The following is an 18,905-nucleotide window of genomic DNA, read 5'->3' on the forward strand; positions in this document are numbered from 1 at the left end:
AGGAAAGGTAGGTTTGAAATAGGCCTATAACTGCCCAGGTTATCAGTGGGAAGATTTGTTTTTTTCAATACTGGTGTGATAGCAGTAATTTTTAATGCAGAAGGCACATCTCCGGAGCTCAAGGACTCATTAATGATGTTAGTCACGAATGGACCAAGAGCCTGAAAACAAGAACGAACAAGGAAAGTAGGAATGGGGTCTAACAAGCAAGTAGTGGGCTTTATGAACCAATTCAGTAAGCCTACTGGGGGTGACATGAGGGAAATGAACCTGTGGAATGCCGGTAAAGACATGCTGGTGATAAAACAAAATAGGTGGAGTAAGGGCTTGGAATTGACATCTGATATTGTCGATCTTAGCAATAAAAAATTCCAAAGAATCATTACATAGGCCTTGAGAAGCAGGTAATGCAGAAGAGCTACTCGGCTCTAGCAATCTGCTTATTGTAGAAAACAAAAGTCTTGGATTGTCATGACCATTCTCAATAAGATTAGAGAAGTATGTTGATCTAGCCGAGGAGATAACATCCCTATACTCCAGCAGCTGTTGTTTCCAGGCCTGCACATACACAGTTAGCCCGGAGTCCCTCCCCTTACACTCAAGTTTACTGCAAGCACAAGAACATAAGAACATAAGAACATAAGAAAGTTTACAAACAAGAGGAGGCCATTCAGCCCACCTTGCTTGTTTGGTTGTTAGCTTATTGATCCCAGAATCTCATCAAGCAGCTTCTTTAAGGATCCCAGGGTGTCAGCTTCAACAACATTACTGGGGAGTTGGTTCCAGACCCTCACAATTCTCTGTGTAAAAAAGTGCCTCCTATTTTCTGTTCTGAATGCCCCTTTATCTAATCTCCATTTATGACCCCTGGTCCTTTTTTCTTTTTTCAAGTCAAAGAAGTCCCCCGGGTTGACATTGTCTATACCTTTTAGGATTTTGAATGTTTGAATCAGATCGCCGTGTAGTCTTCTTTGTTCAAGACTGAATAGATTCAATTCTTTTAGCCTGTCTGCATATGACATGCCTTTTAAACCTGGGATAATTCTGGTTGCTCTTCTTTGCACTCTTTCTAGAGCAGCAATATCCTTTTTGTAACAAGGTGACCAGAACTGAACACAATATTCTAGGTGAGGTCTTACTAATGCATTGTAGAGTTTTAACATTACTTCCCTTGATTTAAATTCAACACATTCAACACAGAGCACAGCTGATCTGTATACCAGGGTGAGCAGCGAGTATAGGACACAGTTCGAGTTTTTTCAGGGGCAGTATTATTGAGAATGATAGACAGATTGGAGCGGGATTTATCATGAAGCCCAAACCAGAGCTGGCAACCTGATTCAGCAGGAGACAGGCATTTTGTTGATGCCAGGTTTCCGTCAGACAGAGAAAATCAAGATTACTGTCAATAATAAAGTCACTCAGTTACAGCTCCTTATTATTTAAGAAACGAGTATTAAATAAGGTTATTTTAAATGGTCTGAGTGAAAGCAAGTTCGAAACGTTAAGAAAAGTCTTGTTTTTCGCTATTTGGAGAAGACAGCTCGAGTCAATACCAACACGAGAGGCAGAAACATTTTGCCGACTACACCAAATGGTAGAAACATGTGTTGTTGATGAAGTTGAAAACCGGCGCCCCGAACTACGATACAGATATCTTGGTCTGCGTAGAAGTCCAAGATCACGGCAGATATTCATCACAAATTTTGACAGTGAACAAAGGTGATTGAACTGTCGCAGCTGAAAAGCAGAGGACAGTAGGAACATTATCAACTTATCCCGGTCAATCCAAGAATAAAAAGTTGTGTGCAATTTATAGCATAAGCCAGTGAACAAAGTCAATATGCTGATCAAGATAAATGTAGGCTGCTCGCTAGACAAGGCGAGTTCATGGGCAATGGGCAGTTCACAACCCAGGGACTTATCAGGCAAAGCCGCTGCCGATGAAAGACAGACAGATACAGGGGAGTGACACAGTGATCACACCAAGAAAACACCTGGTCTGAAGTAAACAGGCAGCCCTCTCTCCAGGCCAGGCAGGGGTAGCAGCAGCTCGCAGCAACAGCAGATCTTGTCAAACACAAGTCGCCATGGGTGATGGATGAGACGGAGCAAACACAAGCAGGCAAGGACAGTGGTGTAGCTTTTAGCTCAATGCAGGATACCGTTATGAAGACCAGCCTTCCCTCAGCCTTGTTCTCGCGGCCCAGGTAAGCGGTGGACAGGCAAGATATCCGAAGTAGCCCTCCCTGAATGTTATTAAAATAAACAATCACCAAAAAAAAACTACTAGTACTTAAAAGCATGACAGAGTAAGATAAGAAAAGAAATCTTCCATACAAAACAAAAGCGTTATAAGAATAAAAACGTATCACTGATATCACTGCCTCACATCAGCTGTGACAGAAAGAGACACTTATTGCAAGGTGGGAGTTTTTCTTCCCCAATCTCGCCCCTCCGTTAACAGGGGAAGTCAGGACCAGGAAGCAATCGGCACAGCGCACAAACAAACTAGATGCTGATAAAAGCCTGATGTATTACAAAAATAAGTTTAAAAAAGGAAACGTCAAGAAATAATAAAGACAAACGCACATTAAAAAAATGAATCTCCAAAGCCCTTTAATAACTTTTGAGTCGTTTAACCGATTTGTCTGGAATTTGGTATGCATTGTCCCTTGGGGTAGATCTCTTGATGTGGAAAGTAGCGTTCCAGTTGCTTGTGCGGTTTTTGAGATACAGATAGTGAAATAATCACTATTTTTTGCAATTTTTTCCCTCACCAAGACGGTTTGGAATTTTAAACGGAATGTTTTCCACTGCTTGTAAAGGGATGGGAGGGAATGCACACACACACACAGTTGCATACAAAAGTATTTGGCAGTTAAAAAAATGAGAAAAACCACAAAGAAAGTGATTTCTATCATTTGTAACTGCCCAAATACTGTGTGCGACTGTACATACATTGGTATATTTAACTAGTCTACTGGTCTGCAGTTTCGAGTGGTGTTATCTGTATACAGGTAAACAGTTTGTGGAATATCTGGGATACAAACCCACAGTCTCCGGTCTCTCATTGCCCCACACGCCTTCCTGATTTAGGATTTATTTACCTTACAATGTGTTGAAGGTATTATCAGTGAACAGCAGAGGGTGCTCAATCACTTCTACAGAACATTCTACCTCAAATTTAACAATGCTGCACATGTGTAATAATCTAAACACACAAGCTGTAATTAGTACAGTGCAATGTCAGAATCTGGTTTTATTCAGGTCTTGGTTTTTAAAACTTTCCTTAAGCATCATAAATTCAGAGAATAATTAAGTATTGAAAACTATACTGAATGCACATTTTAATAATTGCAGAACAAATAAACTCACTATACTTTTACCTCCTTGTGTAGTTTTAACAGCATATTCAGAATAAACTATATGAGACAGCAATTCAGAATACGCATTTGAAGATTGAAGTTGATGGTAGAATTTTGAGTACATTTACTGAAATGACCTTTGTTTTGGTGACCCCACAGCAGGACAGTATACATTCTCATATTAATAGAGGACATTCACATCTAATTCTCACAGGAAGGGGCCCAATACATCATCTAACACCACAAAACAGCACCCTTAAAACATTACACTGCTGACTTATATTTAGCACCCTAGATATTTAAGTCCACCTATGAATACCCGGCCCAGTATGAATGACACCGTCAGTATTTCGCCTGATATTGCCATCACTGCTGATCACACTACTGCAGTTTAATCATCGCTTGATGGTGCAGCAGCACAGCAAATCATTTCCATTCAGATCCTTCAGCAGTGAGCCTGTGATATAAGCTTGGAGCTCAGGCTAAGGTGATTTAACCAACTGGCTTCTGTTATAACAGCACACTGATGCAATCTTACAACTTTGGTAAGTGTTGGCTCGTATGAACAGGGTAAAAGATTGAAAACTGTAACCAGCCTCTAATGTTTGTATATATGTTTGCTATCAGTACAGGGCTGGTTTAATAGCTGTAGATATTTTCAGGACACACAGAGCAGATGAATCTGGGAGACTGCAGTATAAGCGTTCTATTCCTTGTCTAGTGCATTCTGCAGTTGTGCTGGGGTTTGTAAGCAAGGATATCTGAGCCTGATACGCTGTTCTAGTTCAATCAAGGCTTTTGAGCCAGTCTGATCCAGATTGGAATCTGCCTTGCTCTGCCTTGTGGGGCACTTTGTGCAGGTCAAACACAAAGGCAAGCAACTTAGCAACTGCTGACTTCCATTTGCCCACACAACAATGCTAAACAGTCGGCTTTGGGATAGAAGTAAGCTACATGGTTTAAAACGTTGTACAATACAACATTAGGAAGACTAAAGAATGCAACCCAGACCAGCTAATGCTCTCTACCACAGTGAAAGAGGACCCCTAATATTTGTAGGAGGGAGTGTATATTGCACCCCCATAAGCCAGACAAAGGCGCATTTCAACTGGAACTAATCATTGTTAACTGCTTGGTAATTTCAATGCACATGAATGTTAGCGTGGCTTTGACAGGTAACATCAATACATTGCTTTCTATGGTGAGGAGAGATCCCAGTGGAATATTTTTGTCTTAGATTTCTCCTGCTTTAAGACTCAAGGAAGCCACTTGAAATGTCAGAATACTGTACTATAAAGAGGATGCAAAGCAATTTCATTGCAGGATGGCATTCTGTCATGCCACTGGAGACCAAATCCATTGTGCTAATTATGCAGCAGCCTGTCACCCACATACAATGAACGACTTCCAGTGGAGAGACGACTTTAAACCTAATGTCTTAATTTCCAGCTTGAACCGGTACAGCCTGAGCCATTTGATCTAGGGTTCAAAAGGCTTTAAAAAGGGAGTACCCAAGATCTAATTAAATACACAAACAACAACAGCTAGTGCCTGTGAGTGTATCTGGAAGAGATTCCATCCATTACTATAAACACGCAGTCTAATATCTGAATCAGCTAACAAAAACACTAGCTGGGCACAAGGGGAAACAATTAAGAGGGAAACAAAACTAGAATTTATTAGATTTAGTATCTTCACTGTATGGAATGCTATTGGTGTGGGTTCACATTGCATGTCTGGCTCAGGACCACAAAGGAAACAGACATTTACAACAAAGAACGAGCCTGCCAGCTCTAGGCTCATCCCTTAGGCTACACTGTATCCCCACAGTTTAATAGTTCTGTTTTATCAAAGAAAAGCTCCAATTTAAGGAATTTAAAGAACCTGGCTTTGTGGATGATACACATCAACACTGCTGGATTAGTATCAACCCTTTCAACATACCATGTCAAAGGGCAAACTGCATTTATCGATAAATACAAATGTTATCATTACTAAACTAGTACACAGCTTTGGAGCAACAGTTTAGAAATGATCAATACAGTGCTGCACCCAAATACTAGAGGCCTGTTTCCTCTGGATTTGAATTTTATTCAGTGATGTTAATAAAACATCCCTCAGGGAAAACACCAGGGGAGTTTCTGTAGAGTTTACAGGGCAGAGAAGGTGCTGTTTGAGCATTATAATAGACCCTAGTATGGTCATATCTAGGGATAAGTTAGCAGAGTTAGCTTTTTGGACTGCAGCACTGGTTTGACATTTTGAGTTAAAGCAATCCATATTGACATACATGACAAATTAATTATGTGACAATTCTATGGTAACTGTGCAGATCATTTACAACTGTCCCAGTATTTTTTTTCAAAGAGTTGTTGGTGTCCAAATATCTTTAGTATGATACAGGTTACGATTAGGAATCACTAATCTGAACAGGGACCAATATCACCTGTGTAGTGAGATTCTACTGTTCTAGAATAGTAGTTGAAGAGTTAATAAATACTGGTATATCAATATAAATGGCAAAAATCTATATTTAAACTACTTACGCTGCGTTTACACTGCCACCTTGGACCTAAGCCGACTCAGGTCCAACTGATCGCGGAGATTCTTCTCATTTTTCACGTAGCGTTTACACAGCGGTTAGGCCCTGAGCTGGCTTAGGTCCGAATGTGCACGCACACCATCTAAACTACAACACGTGCTCGGTGACGTCATAACGACCACTGAAGGGATGACGGGTTTTTCCCTCCCCACACTACAAAGGCAGAAGAGGCAGAGTGGTATTATAAACAAACAATACAGTGTCGTGTTCAAATCGCTTGTAATTATTCAAAACATTTCCTTCTTTTTTAAAAAAAAATATTAAAACAATCATTATTTAAAACTTTGAACATAACACGTAAAACGCAATTGTATAACAGATCAACTATAATCAAAAAGTGCAGAGAGGGGGTTGCACAGATCTTTTGCCAGACCTGCAGCTATTTCTTGGTATATATGTTTATTTTGTGTTTCCGCATAGTGCACTCTGGATTTGAGTTTCACCCCACAACGCTATGACAGCTCTGCTTTCTTGCTCTCCGCAGTTCATGCCGCGGTTGTCAGAAACAAACAAACTATTCCGTGTTTTTAAGTTAATCATTGGTACAATCAAAATATTTATTTAAATAACAATAAAAACAAACGACAAAAAGACAATGTGTTTGAAACTAAACCAATAACTAGGTAGTTTACAATAAAATAACTGGGAAAAACAAAAAAGTTTTTGTATAAAATTCTTTTTGACAGCATTTTTTTTAAATAATTCTCACCGATATAATCAAATATTACATTTTTGTTTCTTTGGCGTCCACCACCGTCTGCACCTGTTTAACAAAGCAAACAAGTTATCGTCAAAAGTTTACATAGCCCAATGTATGGATATTTGGGGTATGAACACTTTTGACGACAACTTAATAATAAAACGTAGATATTTACAAATACCAATATAAACAGTTAATAAATTCAAATATTCCGGACGCTTGTGTCTCAAGTCGTTCTTCTCTTTTTGTGACGCTGCAACGGCACTGCAGCTTCTTCCTGTTTAGATTCCGTGGGGGCGGAGCCGAGAGGCACTCACATCGTGCGTGAGCCGTCCTAAAGTCGGGGGGGGTTTACACTGCCTTTCCGACGGACCTAAGCTGGCACTGAGCCACGTCTTTAGTTGGCCATTTTTAGGACAGCTGAGACGGCCCAAAGCCATCCTAAAAACGGCCAGTGTAAACGCACCATTAGCTGTGGGTTGTTTGTGGGGATTTAAATGTTTTAATCAATAACTTCTGGAATTTATTATGCAATAAATCATGCTAGATCTTGATTACATACTCAGTGATTTTCTATTTCAACCTGCAGAATTTCTAATCAGCTGTAATCAGTCTTTTGCATATCAAACGTCTGGAAATAAATCTTTGTCTTTGCATAGCAACCTTATCTCTGTCTTATCTGAATAAAAAAAACCCCAGCAAATTCAAGGTGTGCTTATTCTTAGTTAAAGATGAGAGATGAAAATAAGACTGGGATTAAATGTGTAGCAAGAAAAATAAGAAATTGTGGAGGATCCCTCACGTTTACATTTTCAATGCTGTTTTGTAATTTTGGGGATCTAAAAAGATCTTAAATGCAATTTGTGGCCCAGAAGCACACTTGCACAGATAACCAGTCAGACAGTAAACACATGTATTTATTATTTACTACATTTATATAGTGCTTTTATACAAAAGTATCATAAAGCACTGTACAGTACATACAAGAAAAAAAAGAACAAACCACAATACATTTGTATAGCATGTCACATATAGGACTGCCACACTCAGCCCATTTAAATACACTTAAACAGTATACACAATACAAAAGCAGCAATTTAAAAATTACATTAAAACCCACTAAGATAAGAAAGCCATTTTATAAAAGTGCATTTTTAGTCTTGACTTGAAAACTGTAACGGTCCCAGCTTCCCTGACAAACGAAGGCAGAGCATTCCATAATTTAGAAGCTCTACAAGAAAAAGCCCTGCCTCCCGTGTTGCTTTTGTTGACCCTAAGAATAACCAGCACCTGTGCCTTCTGACAGTTCTGTGGTCAATTCAACACTTGTTTTCTTCTTTCTCTTCCTTAAGGATATTATCTTCAAGTATTGCTCATCCTTGTTAGACAGCTTTTTGGGTCTTACAGTCCTGGGTTTGTAAATTACAGATGATGTTTCTCTGTACTTGTAGATTATGCTTTGGATACCACACCTTGAAGGAAATATTTCACTCAATTTTTATCCTTCTTTATGCAAGTCAAGGTTCTTATAATAGTAGAAAACACTATATATTGAATCTTATCTTATATATATATATATATATATATATATATATATATATATATATATATATATATATATATATATATATATATATATTTAATACCTTGAACCTCATCGTTCTTCCAAAACACAGTGACACAGATAAGTCAAATAAATCCACAAATTAAGACGACACTGGAACTGTGTTGATAGACAATAATCCTAACGTTTCACTAGCTGTGCTGCCAGCTTCTACAGAGGAAAAGAATGCGCGCAGAGAAGCCGAGTTTATGTGTGGTAGCGAATGTTGCTACATTTCGTCATCTTGTAACACTATAGAACTGTTGAAACATGTTGAAATATTTGTTACCATTTCATCTAATTTGTGTCTGAAGCAGTAAATAACTGTAAAACTGTATATTCTTGATCAATGTAAATGCTGCACATGGTCATCTTCTTTTTTTTAAAAAAAAATAATTAAACGATGTTTGTGGGATACCACTCACTACCCGACATTCAGATAACAAGCTCATTATTATTAGTCGTAGTCGTATTAGTATTGTTGTTGCAAACTTTAAATAACCAGTAGAAACTTTAAATACCAGCCCCACCTCCCCACCACCCCCCCTCAATCTCAACATTTCCACTGAAGTTAAGTGTTTCCAATCAGCACTCTTTTATCTGCCTCTCATTAACCCCTTGTAACAGATTGTATTATAAAACGCTACACATGTTTTCTGACATGCGTCTGGGTCAGTAACACGGAAGGAATGCATACAGCATGTCAGTATTATTATTTGCTTATTTATCACACGCCTTTATCCAAGGCGACTTACAGAGACTAGGGTGTGTGAACTATGCATCAGCTGCAGAGTCACTTACAACACCGTCTCACCTGAAAGGCAGAGTACAAGGAGGTTAAGTGACTTGCTCAGGGTCACAAAGTGTGTCAGTGGCTGAGCCATGATTTGAACCAGGGACCTCCTAATTACAAGCCTGTTTCTCTAACCACTGGACCACACAGCAACTAGTCAACTCTATACAGCCTACTCATATTTGTGTTTGTTGCTTTATTATGTAGGTTTTACTAGTTGAAAAGCTATTAGAAATATATTTTTTGTTAACTAACTGAACACAGTTCAAAGTTACAGTATTGTTACCGATATTGCATTTGATAAAGTAAAAGCATGTGCTTTAACAAAGCATGTGCTTTAACAAAAACATCAGATCTTATGATGCGAGCAGTACTGGTAGATAACCAGTACTGCTCGCATCATAAGGTCTGATGTTTTTGTTTTAATGCATTTTCATTGCTTGTTGAATACTGTTTACATACAGTACAGAACTTTACTGCAAATGTGGTTTTCCAGTACTGTAGCTTAAATTGCAATACAAACTGTATGCATGTTATTGTACATTTGATGTTGTTTGGAAATGTAATTTTTATATTCTTTCAGTGATTATTTCTGGTATAATGGTGTTAGAAAGCTTGTTTCACACTCTAGTGGATGTTTCCTAAAAGCAGCGCTCTCATTTATCCGTCTGGGGAGCCTGTGGCAGGAGGGGCGGATAAACAGGTGCCTGACTATCGGTTATCCTGGTCTGCCTGTGCAATAGTTAAAAAAGTTATTGTGCAGCTGTGGACATGGCGCTTATTAAAATAGCACATCTCTGTTTGAAACCCTTAAGCCATCTGACCTTGTCTGAAAGTGGTGGAGTAGACAAAGACCTTTCTCTCCTGTCAAGCAGCACAAAGGGATTTCTACTCACAGATGACTTTCAGAATGAATCCTGTCGTGGAAACACATCTCAGGGACGGCCATGATATCACCTCTGTCACAAACATTCCTCTTTAGACAGGCATGTAAAATGACAGTGCACTAACGAAGCAAAATATAAACCATTTTCTGGATCTAATCTCATCTCATAATCTTGACCTGCAAAACATACTACATTAAAAAATATTTATTATTCATATACAAATGTTCCTTTCTTTTTACATTTTATTTTGGATGGATTTTTAAATCAATGTGGATTATTCAGTAAACCAGATCTAATGAATCACTTTGTGTTGTAAGTATATTCATTTAATTTAAGATGATTTGCATATTTCCTGACATGAATCTGAGCTAACCCTTTTGGTACCCCTTTCTAATCCAGTTTGAATACAAACATTAAGTAAATGCAGAATGCATGTATTTTAAATGTTTTATTTGCACAAGGATCCAAACTGTTACTGAATGTTAATTATGTTGCTGCTTTGCTTATTTTAAATAAAAATAAAAAATGAGCCGAACATAATTGATATTTATGGATGTTTTTATAGGCACGTGAACTTTAACAGCTTTTGTAATTGGGTACTTCTTTAACTATAAAGACTGCAGTGACATAATTAAAATGCAAAGCTAGCCACGCTGTCAAGAACTCCAGTACTGCTTGGTAAAAACGACTGGAACAGCTACTCTTGTCATAAAACAAGCATTCTTGTCCTAAATAAATAGCAGACTTTGCCCTAAATAAATAGCAGACTTTGCCCTAAATAAATAGCGGATTTTGCAAGGTATAATCAGTGGGAAGATACTGATCTCAGAGCAGACACACCTGGGGTTAAAACAATCATAGCCTGACCCTTTCAGAAAGCTTACTGGCTTCATGCTTCACAGAAGAGTGAGAGATACACTAATCACCTCAGATGTGAAAGCTCCTTGCAAGAAGGGCAATTACATTTAAACACTGTGCTACCAAGGCTTGATTATCAAAGCTCTACACTCTGAATCATTACCAAGGGCTTGTAAGTAGTCTAATGTTGTTTAAAAGACAATGGATGAAGTTCCTGGCACTTTGTGTGTCGCAGTTCAAACTCGCTGCGATCAGACCTTGTGATCCACAGCAAGGGAAGAGGATTCAGCAGTTTATATTTCAAACTGTTACATAAGACTGTCTGGTTAGCTAATATTACAAATTAGCAAGATGGCTTCACGGTTCATGCCTTAACAGGTAACAAAGCCAATTAATTGTCAGTATCAGTACTGCTAATCCTGCTCTCTATTTCTGAGCTTACCAAAAAAACAGCTTGTGACAGGGAGGACCCTTTCACTGGTGCGCTGCTGCTTAGTGGGCAGGAGGGCTTGTCCGGAGCTGAGCTGATCAGGAGGTCCTGATTGGTTGGGGGAGCGTGCCCGGGGAGCCTACGCCTGTTTAAGAATACAGCAGCTCTAGTGTTTGAGGCTACTGCACGGCTATAGGCATACAGACAGGCGCTGAGCAAAAGCTTGCTGTATTTACATTGAGGAGGAGAGCGTCCGCTCCGCAGGACAACTACTATGAAACCCTTCAACTGCAAGATGGCCTGTGAAGGCGCTGCCCAGCCAGGACCATCAGGAAGACACGGAGGCCAGGGCTTTGGTTAATTTAGGGAATTGATCCCAAACTAAGTATAGAGCGGTTTCGCAGTGTAGTAGGTTCCTGGAGCGGAACGTCTCTTTTAGTGAGGCTAGCACTCGCCTTGTCTGATTCAGTATTACTCAGTATGGTACTCTCCCGCCTAGACTACTGCAACTCCCTCCTGGCTGGCCTCCCTGCGTCCGCCACCCGTCCGCTCCAGCTCATCCAGAACTCTGCTGCCCGCCTGGTGTTCTCTCTGCCTCGCTTCGCCCACGCTACTCCACTACTCCGCTCGCTCCATTGGCTCCCGATCACCGCTCGCATCCAGTTCAAGACTCTTGTACTAGCCTACAGATGCCTTGACCAGACTGCACCCAGCTACCTCCAGACCCTCATCTCTCCCTACACCCCCACTCGACCTCTCCGCTCCACCTGCACTAGAAGACTAGCTCTACCTCCGCTACGCTCCCCTGCCTCCAGAGCCCGCTCCTTCTCCACCCTTGCTCCGCAGTGGTGGAATGACCTTCCTACAGATGTCAGGACTGCCCAGTCCCTGACCACATTCCGGCGCCTCCTTAAGACTCACCTCTTCAAACAGCACCTGTAGAACTCCTCTGTTTGTATCCTGGGACACTATCACCCTTCATGTAAATGTGCTTTATTTTGCTCTTATCTACCCCCTATTTTACTGCATTTAATCCTGTACTTCAGAATACTGTAATCTGCTAAGTGTTTAACCTGTAGTACTTTGTATTTAATCATATCCTGATGTAACTATCACTATTTAATCATATCCTGATGTAACTATCACTGCTGTATTATTGAATTGTGGTTTGTCACACTTGTACTTTGCTTGAACAAAAGTTATTGTATTTCTTGCTTTTATTGTATTACTTGTATTGTAACACTTGAAATGTATTTGCTTACGATTGTAAGTCGCCCTGGATAAGGGTGTCTGCTAAGAAATAAATAAATAATAATAATAATAATATCAACACCCACTGCTCTGTGTCTGATTCAGTATTACTCAGTATCAACACCCACTGCTCTGTGTCTGATTCAGTATTACTCAGTATCAACACCCACTGCTCTGTGTCTGATTCAGTATCAACACCCACTGCTCTGTGTCTGATTCAGTATTACTCAGTATCAACACCCACTGCTCTGTGTCTGATTCAGTATTACTCAGTATCAACAACCACTGCTCTGTGTCTGATTCAGTATTACTCAGTATCAACACCCACTGCTCTGTGTCTGATTCAGTATCAACACCCACTGCTCTGTGTCTGATTCAGTATCAACACCCACTGCTCTGTGTCTGATTCAGTATTACTCAGTATCAACACCCAATGCTCTGTGTCTGATTCAGTATTACTCAGTATCAACACCCACTGCTCTGTCTGATTCAGTATTACTCAGTATCAACACCCACTGCTCTGTGTCTGATTCAGTATTACTCAGTATCAACACCCACTGCTCTGTGTCTGATTCAGTATTACTCAGTATCAACATCCACTGCTCTGTCTGATTCAGTATTATTCAGTGACGACCCACGTAGGTATTTTCAGCAGCATTCTTATTCAGCACCACATCTTATCCTCAAACATCTTACCAAAAAATAACTGATATACTGTAAATCAACAAAACTAACAGGTCACCAGAACATCAAATCACTATTAAGGTGAATTGGAGCCTCAAGCCCAATGAAAACCAACTCTTCATTACAGTATTTCCCAACCTTGCCTGTGGTATTGTAAACACAGAATGTCATTGTTAAATCAGATTATTGGCCCAATCCTGGTCCCACTCAGGTTTTAAGAAGTTGAGATTCAAATTATTCACATAAAATAACCAGTGGTGTTTTAGTGGGGGTTGTAGTACACCAAACTCAATATAAATTGCATCTCACAAAAAATGACTGTTGTTACAGTGTTTCTACAGTACTCTATAATACCTTATTAAGGAATTGAAATCTATTAGGCATGAATAAAGTGTTAATGAGGGGAAAATGAGCTACTCCAGAGTGTTGTATGTGCACCACGATGCAGTGCACATTGAAAATATATAAGCAGGGCCTTGTCCCCGAGGGGTGCAGTTTGGAACCACTGGATGCATCAACAGCAGTGTGGAGTAGTGGTCAGGGCTCTGGACTCTTGACCGGAGGGTCGTGGGTTCAATCCCCGGTGGGGACACTGCTGCTGTACCCTTGAGCAAGGTACTTTACCTAGATTGCTCCAGTAAAAAAACCCAACTGTATAATTGGGTAATTGTATGTAAAAATAATGTGATATCTTGTAACCATTGTAAGTCGCCCTGGATAAGGGCGTCTGCTAAGAAATAAATAATAATAATAATAATAATAATAATAATAATAATAATCAACAATAACGGTCTCTCGTTACCTTTCCGGTTCATTCCCATCTGTAAACACTTGAGCAGCCGGCAGTACTGGCATCTGTTCCGCTGCTTGCGTGACATCTCACAGTTCTTGTCCCGGCTGCAGCGGTACACCCGCTTGTTGCAGATGCTGCGCTTGAAGAACCCCTTGCACCCCTCGCATGAGATGATGCCATAGTGCAGCCCTGTGGCTCGGTCCCCACAGATAAGGCAGGTTCGATCAGCACGGTCATCTGAAAAGAAAAAAGAAAAGCGCTTGATTGAACTCCTTGGCTGGCTCTCTATATACAGGGAAGAGACTCCATGTACGCTAGTCAATAGTGAGGTCATTCCTGAAGCTGAATTACTGAATAACTTATACAGATTTTAGTGTTTAAAAATCAGGTAGGAACTGGTTTTATATCTAAACCAGTACCATTCATTCATGTGTGTAACGTGTAGAGAGATTCTTAATGCTAAGGCTACGTTTACTGTCACATAGAGATCAACAGCATGGGCTGATCGGGTATTTATTACAGCGTAAGATGCTACTGTAAATATTGGTTTTCAAATGAAAGTCCTTTAAAAAGTTTATTCGACAGAGCTTTAAAAGAAAGAAAAAATCTCCATACATTATTTTCAAGTGAAAATAGCACACAAATGATTACATTACTTCAAGCACTAGAAATGTTTTTTCCACATTAGTTTGCTTTGATCTGCATGTATTCCACATTGCAGTTAGTACATTTATTTTCTTTCTGAATTTGGTGGCTCCCATAAAAAATAAATAAAGCTGAAACAAGATATGGTATACGCTACTAAATAAGTAAAAGGTGCCAGTATTTGGTAAGCCTCACGGCGCAGCTCTTAGAGTCTGTGTGATCTTGAGCAGAAATCCTTCACATCCAAGAGGCCAGAAATAGTAATGTTGTCAGCCCTCTGTTTGCTTCTTTAGATCAGAACAGCTTGAACACAAAAGCAAGGTTCAATGTAAAGACATGCTGAGATGCTGAAATAAAAAGACTGGAATCACAAGAAGGGTTAGAATGGGGCTCCCCTCAGGCGAGCCGTGCTGTCTTCATATTTGTCAGGAAATCAATGAAATGAAATACTGGAAATCAGGGCGGGCTTGGAGACACTAAACACAAACAGATGCAAGATCATTTGAAAGTTCAGGGACAGGGTTTATGCTGGAATGAAAAGTAAGGAATAGTCACTTAAAATAGCACACTGAATTACACAGTATTACAGACCTTGGTTTCCAAATAGACCACACAAGTATAAGGCAACTATATACAAACAGCTCTCATTTAAAAAAAAAGTTACAATTGGCAGAGCAGGCAAGCGCATCCTCACGCCCCATATTAAAATTCTAAAATGTTCTCCAAAGATTCTGGAACAGCCTTGTTCATGTTGTGCTTTCAGAGAATGACAAATAAATGCCTTTCAAATTTCACCTTAAACAGTTAACAGTCAAATATTATTTATTTCACTTTTTCAATCCTGTAATCACTGTTCTGTAAGATTATGAATATTTTTGTACTGCAGTTGACTTTAGTTTTAAGAACTTCTGTTGCACTATTTATCACTGCTTGACACTGGCCTTTATAAGGACGATGTTTTCACTTTAAATACAGTGAGAAATAAAAGACTGAAATAAAATGCATTTTGAGTCTGTCCGTTACTGTTCAACAGTTAGGTAAGCTAATTTCATTAATAAAACTCCCATTCTGTGGTAAAAAGCGGGGTTCTTTTATTTTAGAAAGTGTAAAACAATATTTTAAAATAACCATAAAATGTTTTGATATGCTCCTATTAGAACAGATTATTGTTTACCACCCACCCCCCACTCCCATTTGATTATCTGCATTCATCTAAGATTTCATTAGTGACATTTTCATATACATGCAGAAGGAACTTATTCATGAGCACTACAAGGGAATCTTTCTTTATTCTGTGGACATGAAATCTAACGCAATCTGCCGGCTGAAAATGCAGTCACCTAGGTAACAGCTCACAAAACACAGCACACAATTTAGGGTAAAAAACTGCTTCAAATCTTAAACAGCATAATCCCTACCTTCAGTTACCAGATGAAGAAACGCACATTTTAAACAGCATAATCCCTACCTTCATTTACCAGATGAAGAAACGCAACACTGGGAGAGTTTTAGCTAAGGCCTCTTAAATGTCCTTTTCTTGTCCTATCTAAATTGATGGGGACTAAACTCAATCTAAACCCTACCCCCACCCTGTCATAAATCCCTAACAGATGGGAAGATGCCATGGTTACCATGAATAGCAGAGCTTTGCAAGCCTTTGCACTGCAAGAATGCAATTCTATCCAATTTACCACATTCATGCTTCAGATCCAAGGGTTATAAACACACACATATATATATATATATATATATATATATATATATATATATATATATATATGCTCATAATTATGATATCATCTAACACTGTTTTTTGAGAGCAGACCAATGAGACGTTATACAGTATACGCCACAATAGAAGTCCCTCGATATACGATTATCATGTGGCCTGAATATTGTCCTCAAGCCTAAATGCAAATCGTCATAATTAAATGATTAGCCTTTGCCATAAATATTAGGTCATGAAAATAAAGAATCTTTGAAGAACAATACTTATTTGAACAGAGTGATTTAAGAAGGCTGTATAACAATAAACCTTGGTGACCTACTATAGGATCGCAGACTATCTCTCCCCCCTCTGCTTTAAAGTCAAACTGCTAGTTTTAAGCCCTATTAGATAACTGCAGAAGCACAGCTACTGGCTCCTGCTCTGAATACCCCTAAAGGATTTCTCAGTGACCCCTCTCAGGAGCCACCCTTGCCTAATGGTCACTGACTCCTGACCTTTGGTATTTGTCACCCCCTCTAATTAATGCAAGCCTGTTGAATAAGAATGCTGGCTTCAGCAGGCTTGCACTTGAGTTAGCAATGACCTTTACATTCCCCCTGCTTTTCATTTTATGAGAAATAGTTTTGTGGTGGGACAGACCTCATCTGCTTCTGGGGGATGTGTCAACAACATGCCAAAAACAACAAACTGTTCTTACACCTCTCACTTAGATGGGGATGGGTTGTTTTTTATTGGAGTTTGAGATATTTGTCAGAACATCAGCCAATTACTTATGTTTCATTTTGTGCTACTATACAGTTTCTAAAAGACTGCGTTTACAGTAATCTCTTTAGAGGAATTAATAAAGCTGTTACTTCAGTGTAAATGGTTGTTCAATTGTTTAACACGAGTAAAGATGTAACTTATTTGCAATTAACATGATCATTGATTACTGTTCTGTCACCATCTCACAAACCTTATTAAATCCTGCCTTTAAAGTGTATAACTTGAACAGGTTTTTTAAGCAGAATTATTTGCGCTGGTGCAAAGATTGAGCTTTTCTCAATGGAAAGTAAGAGTAATGGAAAGTAAGTGCAAAGATTTAAAACCAGGGTCTGTTATTTCCCACATGGAAGTAAAATGATGACGCAGATGTTATCAGCTAGGAGACAGCTCGGGGGTTCATGTACTGAATGCAATGAAAGTGTAAGGAATGCGCATTACACAGACACTCACACACATGTGCTAAATAGGGAGTAGAGAGTTCTAAAACTCAGTGCTGAAGTGCAACCAAGATCAACATGACATGTGATGTGGAGACTGGAGAGCGGAGCTCGTGATTGGAGGAAGAGTGTTCTAGGAAGGAACTATGTACTATATTACCAGGAAGTCTAAACCATGCTTGATATCCATTCCAGTTTCCTACAGTGAAAGCTTAAAAGGCATGACAGAAAATGTGCCCAACTAAAATGCCAAAAACAATTGTGGTCAATTCCAGTGCAATTAAAGACATGTAGTCTTTACATTGTATATAGCATATTCAATCACACAAACCACTGCAAAAACTAGCAAAGTAGCACAAACTTGTGTTGAAATTGTAATAACTTCATTTAGAACCCAATGTTTAGTTGAATTAAAACAATGAGTTGGTTGTTGTGCAGAGTCACATAACATTAGTTGATTCTTGATTTGAGTGGCGTGAGTTTCATGTATTTGTTGTTTGTTTAAACAACAACAAATGTATCTGCTACTTGGGGAAGACAATAATGACTTTTTCTTACTTAAATGTTTCACTTAAAATATGATTTTTTGTGTAGTTTACTATAAAACTACATTAGGGACATGATACCTGATGCATTGGCTTTGTTCCCCTAAAGCTATTGTAACAGTAGTGTTAAATCAAACACTGGTGCCACTGCAGTGGTGTGTGAAAATGACAAAGCATTCACGAACCCTCAACCTCATCTTGAACTCTAAGCATTTTATGGTCTACCTAATAAACCCTCCCCCATGGCACATTAAAGGGGCATTGTTCCCCAAAGGTCACAGGAGGTTTCATACCAGATTTTAATACAAAATGAAATACAACTGGCTTTTTAAACCCTTCCGGGAGAGATGCCTTTTAATGTAAGAATCACAGTTTCTAAAGTTGAGGGGCGGTGATCTTATCTTAACATGCTTCTATTGTCATTTTAAAGTTAACAATGCATTCAATCAGACTGTTTGAAGTTGTAATAAAATTACATCCATCTGTAGATCATCTTTCAAAATGTTTCCAGTGGCTAGGGGTGGGTTTCACTTAAAAACAAACTTAAAAAAGGATTCTCTGCATATTACCCATTCAATCATATGTTTCAGAGGCACAGTATGGGTTTCAAATGAAGGCTTATTGAATGTTGAAATGAGTTTTGTGCTTTTTTTATGTGTGGAAGTTTGATTAAGTGCTGCAGTACAAAGAAATAATACATGTCGACCTGTTCTTATCCAATTTTAAGTAACTTTAGCATAACAAAGGCAGAAGTGTTAAAGGGACTAGGAGCTCTTAAAATAAACAAATCCCCTGGGCCGGATGAGATCCTCCCA

At 39.1% G+C, this 18,905-nt stretch overlaps 1 protein-coding gene across 7 annotated transcripts in view; it reads right to left on the bottom strand.

Annotated features, from left to right (window-relative positions):
* The window catches only part of LOC117396681 (nuclear receptor subfamily 6 group A member 1), a 234,413-nt gene that overhangs the window by 21,452 nt on the left and 194,056 nt on the right, over positions 1–18,905 (bottom strand). For all 7 annotated transcript variants that reach the window (XM_059005243.1, XM_059005241.1, XM_059005242.1 and 4 more), the window contains one exon: positions 13,979–14,206. In XM_059005243.1, the coding sequence (XP_058861226.1) occupies positions 13,979–14,206 (228 nt within the window). The remainder of the gene's footprint in view (positions 1–13,978; positions 14,207–18,905) is intronic.

This window comes from Acipenser ruthenus, chromosome 31 (assembly GCF_902713425.1).
Source record: "Acipenser ruthenus chromosome 31, fAciRut3.2 maternal haplotype, whole genome shotgun sequence".
NCBI lineage: Eukaryota > Metazoa > Chordata > Actinopteri > Acipenseriformes > Acipenseridae > Acipenser > Acipenser ruthenus.